This window comes from Vigna umbellata, chromosome 4, assembly GCF_029865625.1.
Source record: "Vigna umbellata cultivar VRB3 chromosome 4, Vumbellata_1.0, whole genome shotgun sequence".
NCBI classification, from domain to species: Eukaryota; Viridiplantae; Streptophyta; class Magnoliopsida; order Fabales; family Fabaceae; genus Vigna; species Vigna umbellata.
The window spans coordinates 58399105-58407411 of record NC_142168.1 but is presented as its reverse complement, the minus strand read 5'-3'; the positions used below and the strand labels follow the sequence as shown (position 1 = coordinate 58407411).

Below are 8307 nucleotides of genomic sequence, written 5' to 3'. Positions count from 1 at the left end.
TGATAAATAATAATGCAGAACAAAAATGATTAAATAAGATAATTAAAAATATTTATTCTTGTCCACCGATATTTCAAATGATTCTTTATTGTCTTGTAGTACTTGCCAGACTGATCAAATGGAAGTTACGCGCTCATCTGGACCAACACGTGTCTCTTCATCAAAATATCATTGCAGTTTTGAGGAAGTGAGACTCACGCTCTTGCTGTCACAGTGGTAGTGACAACATGGTCAGTGCTATTTTGAATTTCAAAACCAGATTCAAGTTTTCCTACTATGAACCTTTCTTAATTTACTTTCTTTACACACTCAAATTTCCTAAAATTGCTCACAGATACCTCAATTCATTGATATTGTGAAAATTTTCAAAAGTGATTCCAAATTTCATCAAATTTTCAGACCTATTTTTCCCTCCATTCCCTTCCTTTGAATAGTTTAAAGAAAATTGAAGACTCCTACATTTTAACAAATCATTGAAACAAAAAAAGTGTTTCCATTTTTTTTTTCACAAGTGTGCAGAGATGAACAGTAATAGTAAGAATAAATTTAACATAATCGTATCAAGATATGTTTAAAAAATGTATATATAATTTATTATACAATAAATTTACTGATTCTATTTTTATTTTTAAATGTATTATTTAATTACATTTTTTCAGCTAAACAATATATTTCCCTTTTCAGCCTTTTCTCTTTTCTCTCAAGTTATTTTTTTTATTATTTCTCCTTCTATAACACAAGTGTGACTCTTAATTCAATTTCAATTTTAAAAAAATATCAATTTATCTAATTGGTGTAGTTTAAATTTATGTGTTCTTAGGTAATTTAGATAAATCATACTACATCCTACATTTATTTTGCATGTATGATATTTAAATTAATATAATTACTTGATGAGAATAACGGTAAAATGTTTAAATTGATTGAGTCACATTTTAATTTTAAATATTGACTATGCATCATTTAATCTCTGACTCTCTTTTTTATTAGTTTATGAGTTTATTTCGTGTTATTAATAGTGTGTTGATTAACTGTTCTTTAGTAAGTTATAGAATGTTTAAGGTGTTACTTGAACTAATTAGATTCATCTATTTACTCTTCCATTTACTCAGTCATACTTAAATTGCATACTATTTTTTCTTAGGTGAAAATATTTATTTTATATATTTGTGTTTCCTTTAGTGAGATTTATTTAATTTTTTTTATGTGAGAAAAAATATTGTTTAAGTTTATCTTTCTATTATATTTTTTTTATTACTTTTTATTACATACAAAATAATTTGCACATTGTCTAATATTATTTTTTATATTATTAAATATTTAAATATATTTAATGTGTCATGTTGGTGTCTAAATATCTCATCAATATTTGTCTCTTTAGCAAGTATCATAAAGCCTGTGTTCGCATGAACAGAATTTCCTGTTCATGCGAATTTGAGAGCGACGATTTATCACTCCTGTGTTGTTCCTTTGCCTTGAAATGGAAGGATGTTCGCGGACGGATTTGCGGGATACACCCCGTTTTCATCACTCGCAAAATTGGAGAGATTTGCGTGGATTGATGATAAAAAGTCCAGTGTGCCCTTTAGATATTAATTAAATTCCAAGCGTGTACGTTGCTCAGAAAGTGCAGTTCAAACACTGTTGAACCACGAGAGTGCATGGCTTGGCGTGGTTTTAGAAATATTCGTGTGCTTTGCTTTTCCTCAGTGATGTTACCTTGCTTGATAAAAGCAATGAACAGCAAAGATTCCTGCACTGCATCAGAGTCAAAGTGCAGTGTTGAATATGAAAGCTCCATTGACTATAGGACCTCATACGCGCATGGTAGTGGGTAGGTGTGGTTCTGTTTATTGAGGGATGAGAAGCATAATAAATTGGTTGCTAGTTTGAGAGCTATCTGCGAATGTGTGGAGAGTGGTTGCTGGTGTTCAAAGTATCTTGCGATTTGCTGAGACGAGGAAGAGGGTGGTGAGGTAAGTTCAAGCCATTATCATGTATGTGTTCGTTTGCATTAGTAGGTGTGTAGACTGGGACGAAGAATCAGAAAGTGCATGGTCATGTGAAGAAGAAGCAAAGGGTTGAAGAAGAAGATGAAACGCGTGCGTGAGAGGCGGAGAACATGATGAACAATGGACGTGGAGGCTTCGTAACCGGTTACACGCTAGACGTAATCGATTACGTCTGTATGAGAAAATTACACTGCGTCATGTAATCGGTTACGGGCACAGTTAACCGGTTACACTGTTGACTGAAAAATGAGTGATATTGTGTTGGGTGCTTGGCCGGTGTCTGGAGCAGGTTATGGGGTGCACGACGGTTGTTCTTCGACGCCACCGAGAAGGAGATGATTAACCGGAGTGGACAAGTATGGTAGTGGTGAGTGGTTTTGAGTGGTTAACAAGAGTTATGTTGTAATGGTTGTTATTGATTGGCATTGCAGGGAGTTATGGAGGAGGTGAGGGTGGCGGAGGCCATGTGAGAGATAAGAAGGTGGAGAGGGAAGATAGAGTTGTGTTGAAACAATGGTGGAGAAGCAACCATATGTACTGATTATATGAGGAGTGGATGGTACTGGGTGATCTATCCTGGTCTGACAGTGGGTTTCTGATGCAGGTGTTCACTGGGAATTGAGGTGTTTATCGTGGTGGAGCAAGAAGCGTGAAGGTGGTGGAGATTTGGAAGTCCAAAGGTACAAAATGTGGTGGAGGTGAAGGAACAACATCGTTTTGTATTGCATGAAATAATGAACTGAATTGTTGTTTTGGTTTTGTTTGTTAAAAATGAAAGCAAAGTGTCATGAGTTGGATTGGAGAAGTATGAGTTATTGACCCATTTTTTTTTTTACTTGCTTTCATAGGAAAGAGGTGTTTGTGTGGTTGCTTAGTTGTTGCTGAAAGCATCTTCAAGTGTGCATATAGGTGTTGAGCGTGTTGAAGAGGTAAGTATTTTACATTATTTGGGTATAATATAATTATTTGAATGATTTATTGAGTTATGGACATGTGTACCTTAGGAGTATAAGATTATTTATTTGATATATTTTATGTTCATTTATATTTGTATTTTATTAAATATATTAACGTATTAATATTTCAAATATTAATTTAATTTGTTATACGTATATGTACCTAGTTAATAAGAAAGATATTAAATGTTTTTGTGGTATTATGTTATTTAATTTTTTTTTTATAAGCATTAGTTGAATGTATTAATGTATATTTGTATTTTATTTAATGAATATATGAATTTTAAACTTTTATTGTAGTATGTTTAATTGTTTAAGTATATTTAGATGGAAGAAATTATAGATTTATCATATTTGGACTGCCAAGAGGTAGATGACGATGTGGTTGGTGTAAACTTCAATATTATAGCAATGATTCGTCAACACTTGCAAATAACCACTTCATTGGCGGCATTAACAATGTTATGCATTGTTGCACACGCGTTGAGTATCTTGAATATGTACTCTACTGATTGCAGTAGTGTAAGCAATTACCTACCTGATAGAGATCGTCGTAGGGAGCAATTAATGTCATATCTTGTTCACACTAATCGATGCCGCGACATTATTAGGATGGGTCCAGAGGCATTTATTAATCTCTGTGAGAGACTAAGATCAACATAGTTAGTTAAGGATGCCATTCGTTCGACCGTGGAACAACAAGTTGCTGAATTTCTTCATATAATTGGCCATAATGTTAAGAACCGAAGTGTTGCATTTTTCTGGCATCGCTCAGGTTCAACCGTTAGCAGACACTTTCACAATGTCCTAGACGCTATCTTAAGTTTAGAATCTGAATTTCTAATTCAACCATCAGGAAATGAGGTACATCCACATGTGTTGAACAACAATCGATTTTATCCTTACTTTAAGGTAGTTATTCCCTGTTATTGTAAAAGTTATTTGAACCAAGGATGGTAAAAATTTCATGTTATGAAATGATTAGTTCTGATTTTTTTTGTTTAGGATTGTCTAGGGGCCATAGACGGTACTCATGTTAGGGTTAAGGTGCCAAGAAGTGAAGCTGCGAGATTTCGAGGAAGAAAAGATTGGCCAACACAAAATGTGTTTGCGGCGTGTGATTTTGACATGAAATTCACATACGTTCTTGCTGAGTGGGAAGGCACTGCATCTGATTCAAGAATTTTAAAAAATGCTCTTGATCGAGATGACCCATTGGTTATCCCGCAAGGTCAGTGTTTACATAGCGATGTCGAGGATTTTAAAATTGTATGAGTGACTAATTATCTTTCTCTATGCAAAATTGTAGGAAAATACTACCTCGGTGATGCATGATTCATGTTGAAAACCACAATTTTGACTCCGTATAGAGACGTAAGATATCACCTTGAAGAATATACACACAGAGGACCCCAAAATGCAAGGGAGTTGTTTAATCACCGGCATTCATCTCTGCGAAATGTTATCAAAAGAACTTTTGGTGTTTTGAAAAAACGATTCCCTATCATTGCAAGTGGCACTGAACCACACTATGGGTTGGAGACAATGACAGACATCATACTAGCTTGTTGTATATTACACAACTTCCTTCGTGGCGTGGATAACGATGAGTCATTACTTGATGAAGTTGATAACGAGTTGAATGAAATGGAAGACCATAATGTTTCATCATCTCAAGATAAAGAAGACGACCATAGGATTGGTAGTAATATTAGGGATTCTATAGCCGATCATATGTGGCGAGATTATCAAAACTCGTAGTTATTGTATTTTAATGCATTGTATGACTATTTCATGTTATGTGTGTGACAACAACATTATATTAAGGATGTTTCTATTTAACTTCTTACAGATTTGTTGATGAAATAAGTTTAAAATGAATAGAGGTAAGGCAGCCGCCATTGAGTCCTCTGCTCCTATTAAAGAGTTCATGAAGTGGACAGAGGACATGGACGCACATCTTCTACACTGTATGATTGAGGAATCACGAATCGGTAATAGGGTTGACGGTAGCTGGACATCCCAGGCATATAGCAACATAGTTGATCATCTTGATAGCTTTGGGTATGTCGCAGTTACGAAAAATAATGTAAAAAATCGTCAGAAAGTCTTGAAAGATAAATGGCGTGAGGTACATGACTTGTTTTCTGGATTAAGTGGATTTGCGTGGAACCCGGTTAGTATGAAATTTCATGCTGAGGACGAAGTTTGGATGGACCTGATTCAGGTATTTATACCAACACTAACATTTATGTCGTCTTTATTATAAGTCATATCTTCATAGTTTGTTTCTTGTACATGTTTCAGTCCAGACCAACTGCGGCAAAGTGGAGAGTTAATAGCATAAAACAGTATGATTTAATGGTTGAGTTATGGGCAGCTGATCGAGCTACAGGGACTGGTGTCCGAACCGCTCGTCAAGCACGAAGACAGCGAGTTGGGCCTCGTGTAAGTGTTGATTTGAACCAAAATATTGAGTACACTCCAGAACAGCCTGATTGGATGAGGTATAGAGACCCAACCCCACCATCTCCTCCTCCATCTGTAGATGAATATAGTCCAGGACAGACTCAATCTGTGCCTTCTGTCCCATCCGGTGGTACTTCATCTTCACGCGACTAAAAAAGAAAGGCACCTATGGTTGATGTTATTGATTCTCAATTTGATAAGTTGACGACCAGCCTGGATGGTTTTGCTGGTGTGCTTAGCTCATCAAATGTTCATTTTGGTGTGATCTCTGATGCAGTCGTGCGTCAAGTAACAGCTATGGAAGACAGAAATCAAATACTCCGTCGCAACTCCAATTACACATATACAGAGGCGGACATTTATGAAATGCTTAGTGCTATGAACATTGCTGATGAAAATTTGCTAGAGCAATGTTATGATTTCTTATGTGGAAACCCCACATGTACAAAGAGGTTGATGGGACTTCCACCACACAAGCAGTGGAATAAATTATGTAAAATGATATCGGGCGGTGACTGTTAGGAAGGCTTATATCACTACTATTATTACGATTATGTGTACTGATGTCATAGTCACCTTAATTAAGAATTATCTTTATTTTATCCATCTGTGATTTTAAAATTATGTTTAAAAATACGATGTAATGATTTGTTCTTATTCACTCTTATTGTTAAATATAAGTAATTTATTATCACTAGCTTTGTTGTTGTCTCCTGTTTTACTTTGTTCAAGAACCTGTGAAATGACCTCATCATCAACCAAAAGGCCAAGAAAAAGTCGTAAGGGAAAAGAAACCCTCATTGAGGCAGAAGATGCAGCCCATGTAAGACCATCTGTACAGGAACATTTAGATCAGAGTCGTTTCTTCACGCACAGTCATCAAATGGAAAACTATGCAGCATATTTCTATACAAGGAGTATAGTTGTTCCCAAGATAATGAATTTTGAATCATTTACCGGTTCAGGGTTATATTTTCAACAACATCTTCTATTTCAAGGGGTGGTGGAATTGCTTACATTGCAGGGACCCTACTATCCAGATTTAATCAAAGTATTTTATTCCAATCTGAAGATATCTGGAAATGGATATTTGATCAGTGAGGTGAACAAGAAAAGAATTAGATTGAAACCTGTTGATTTGTTGAATGTAGCTAACTTGAAGTACCAAGGTAAGAAATTGTGTTATTCAAATATCCCAGAGGACTTTCCATATGACCGCGACATGACATTAGCTACTATGGTTATACCAGATTTGGAGGGTGGTCACGGTGTTTTAACAGTTGGTTGTTTGAATATGAATGATAGGCTTCTGCATTATGTTATTGTGCATATGTTGACTCCACGACCTGGGAATTTTGCTAGGTTATTGCAGGAAGATATTTTTATGATATGGGTGCTTAAAAATAATATAGCTATCAATTGGCCTCATCACATCATGCAACATATGCTTAAATGCAAGGCCAGTGACACACCCCTCCCATACGGTGTCCTTATCACACGGATCTTGCAATATTGTGGAGTTCATGTTGATGCCAACGCGTGCACTCAGATAGGGTCCCGACATCACTTTTCAATGAATTCTTTGAAGAGGATGCATATTGTTAATGTCAACAGTGTTTGGCAACACGATCATGCTGATGATGAAGAAGAAGACCAAACAGACCATCATGAATACCCTGTGCAGCCTCCTCCACCTCCATCAAATCCTAATATGATGACTCAAATGTGGCAAGGTGTACAAGACTTGCAACATCGAATGCAAGGTATGGAACAAATGCAGGTCCGGGTTCAACATATTGAAGATAACTTGGCAAACCTTTCTTTGGACATGAACCGTCAATTTGCTAACCTCAATCAGAATGTTAACAAGATTCTTCACCGTTTCGATGACTAAGTTAATTTTTATTCCAATTATGTATTACATTACTTATTTTCCCTTAAATTGAATTGTGTGTTTGATATATTACCTTACCTATTACTCCATATATTTGTATGTTAAATTGTTGCCACTTATTTTACGTACTTGAATATTATAACTTCATTTAATTATTTGTTTCTTTAACATTAATCACTCTCACTTACCTATCGAAATTTTTTTTACGACTTGGTAGTAAATTATATTACAAACAAATACTAAATTTTGAAAAAAATAAATTCATTTTATACTGCATTATAATTTATATAATTTAATAATAATTATTTTATAAATTCTTTATATTTTTTGTCTCTATATAAACATTTTTACAAATAAATATAATATTAATAAATTACATTTTATATTATATTTATAACTAGGGACATTTTGGTAATCTTTCATTTCTAACAATTAAACTATTTTTTTAATCTATCACATCAATCAAATCATACACTAATTCTCACAAACTTTATTTCCAAATCCACTCTCAATTACCCACAAATCCACTCTCAATTATCCACAAATCCACTCAAAAAAACAATTACAAAATTACTCTCAAATCCACCCAAATCATCTCCCCCAATTAACCTAAAGAGAACATTCCAAAAAGATAGATGAAATTAGATAGATCATGACAGGATATTAATAATACAATTTTGGGTAAAATTAATTTTAAAGAAGAAATAGTTCCATCAGTGTGATAAAAAGTAAAAATACATATATTAAAACTTTATTTGTTAACTGAAAGCAAAAATACATTTATATATTTTTTTATTTATTAACTTTTTTCTTATTAAAACTTTATTTTGTTTTTTTCAAACGTCAATAAAAAGTTACTAACAAAATAACATGTATGTATGAAAGTTACATAAGTTAAAAAAATTAAAGAAAAAATAAATAAATAAACATATATATATATATATATATATATATATATATATATATATATAACTTT

General features: G+C 33.9%; 3 protein-coding genes across 3 annotated transcripts; all 3 read left to right on the top strand.

Moving 5' to 3' along the window:
* Nucleotides 1–4096: 4096 nt before the first annotated feature.
* On the top strand, nucleotides 4097–4729 carry LOC148200688 (uncharacterized). Its single transcript, XM_088113030.1, has 2 exons — nucleotides 4097–4199; nucleotides 4362–4729. The coding sequence occupies exons 1-2, from the start codon at nucleotides 4097–4099 to the stop codon at nucleotides 4727–4729; spliced, it is 471 nt and encodes a 156-aa protein (XP_087969156.1).
* Nucleotides 4730–4844: 115 nt separating this feature from the next.
* On the top strand, nucleotides 4845–5590 carry LOC148200687 (L10-interacting MYB domain-containing protein-like). The gene is made up of 2 exons (XM_088113029.1): nucleotides 4845–5195; nucleotides 5276–5590. The coding sequence occupies exons 1-2, from the start codon at nucleotides 4845–4847 to the stop codon at nucleotides 5588–5590; spliced, it is 666 nt and encodes a 221-aa protein (XP_087969155.1).
* A 589-nt stretch (nucleotides 5591–6179) lies between these two features.
* On the top strand, nucleotides 6180–7331 carry LOC148200686 (uncharacterized). The gene has a single exon (XM_088112484.1). The coding sequence runs from the start codon at nucleotides 6180–6182 to the stop codon at nucleotides 7329–7331; it is 1152 nt and encodes a 383-aa protein (XP_087968610.1).
* Nucleotides 7332–8307: the final 976 nt, after the last annotated feature.

Excerpts from the sequence above, each read along its gene's own strand:
- LOC148200686 (XM_088112484.1), top strand. The coding sequence starts at position 6,180 with ATGACCTCATCATCAACCAAAAGGCCAAGAAAAAGTCGTAAGGGAAAA.
- LOC148200688 (XM_088113030.1), top strand. The coding sequence starts at position 4,097 with ATGAAATTCACATACGTTCTTGCTGAGTGGGAAGGCACTGCATCTGAT. Across the intron at positions 4,200-4,361 it reads CCCATTGGTTATCCCGCAAG|AATATACACACAGAGGACCC; the intron begins GTCAGTGTTTAC and ends ATCACCTTGAAG.
- LOC148200687 (XM_088113029.1), top strand. The coding sequence starts at position 4,845 with ATGAATAGAGGTAAGGCAGCCGCCATTGAGTCCTCTGCTCCTATTAAA. Across the intron at positions 5,196-5,275 it reads TTTGGATGGACCTGATTCAG|TCCAGACCAACTGCGGCAAA; the intron begins GTATTTATACCA and ends TACATGTTTCAG.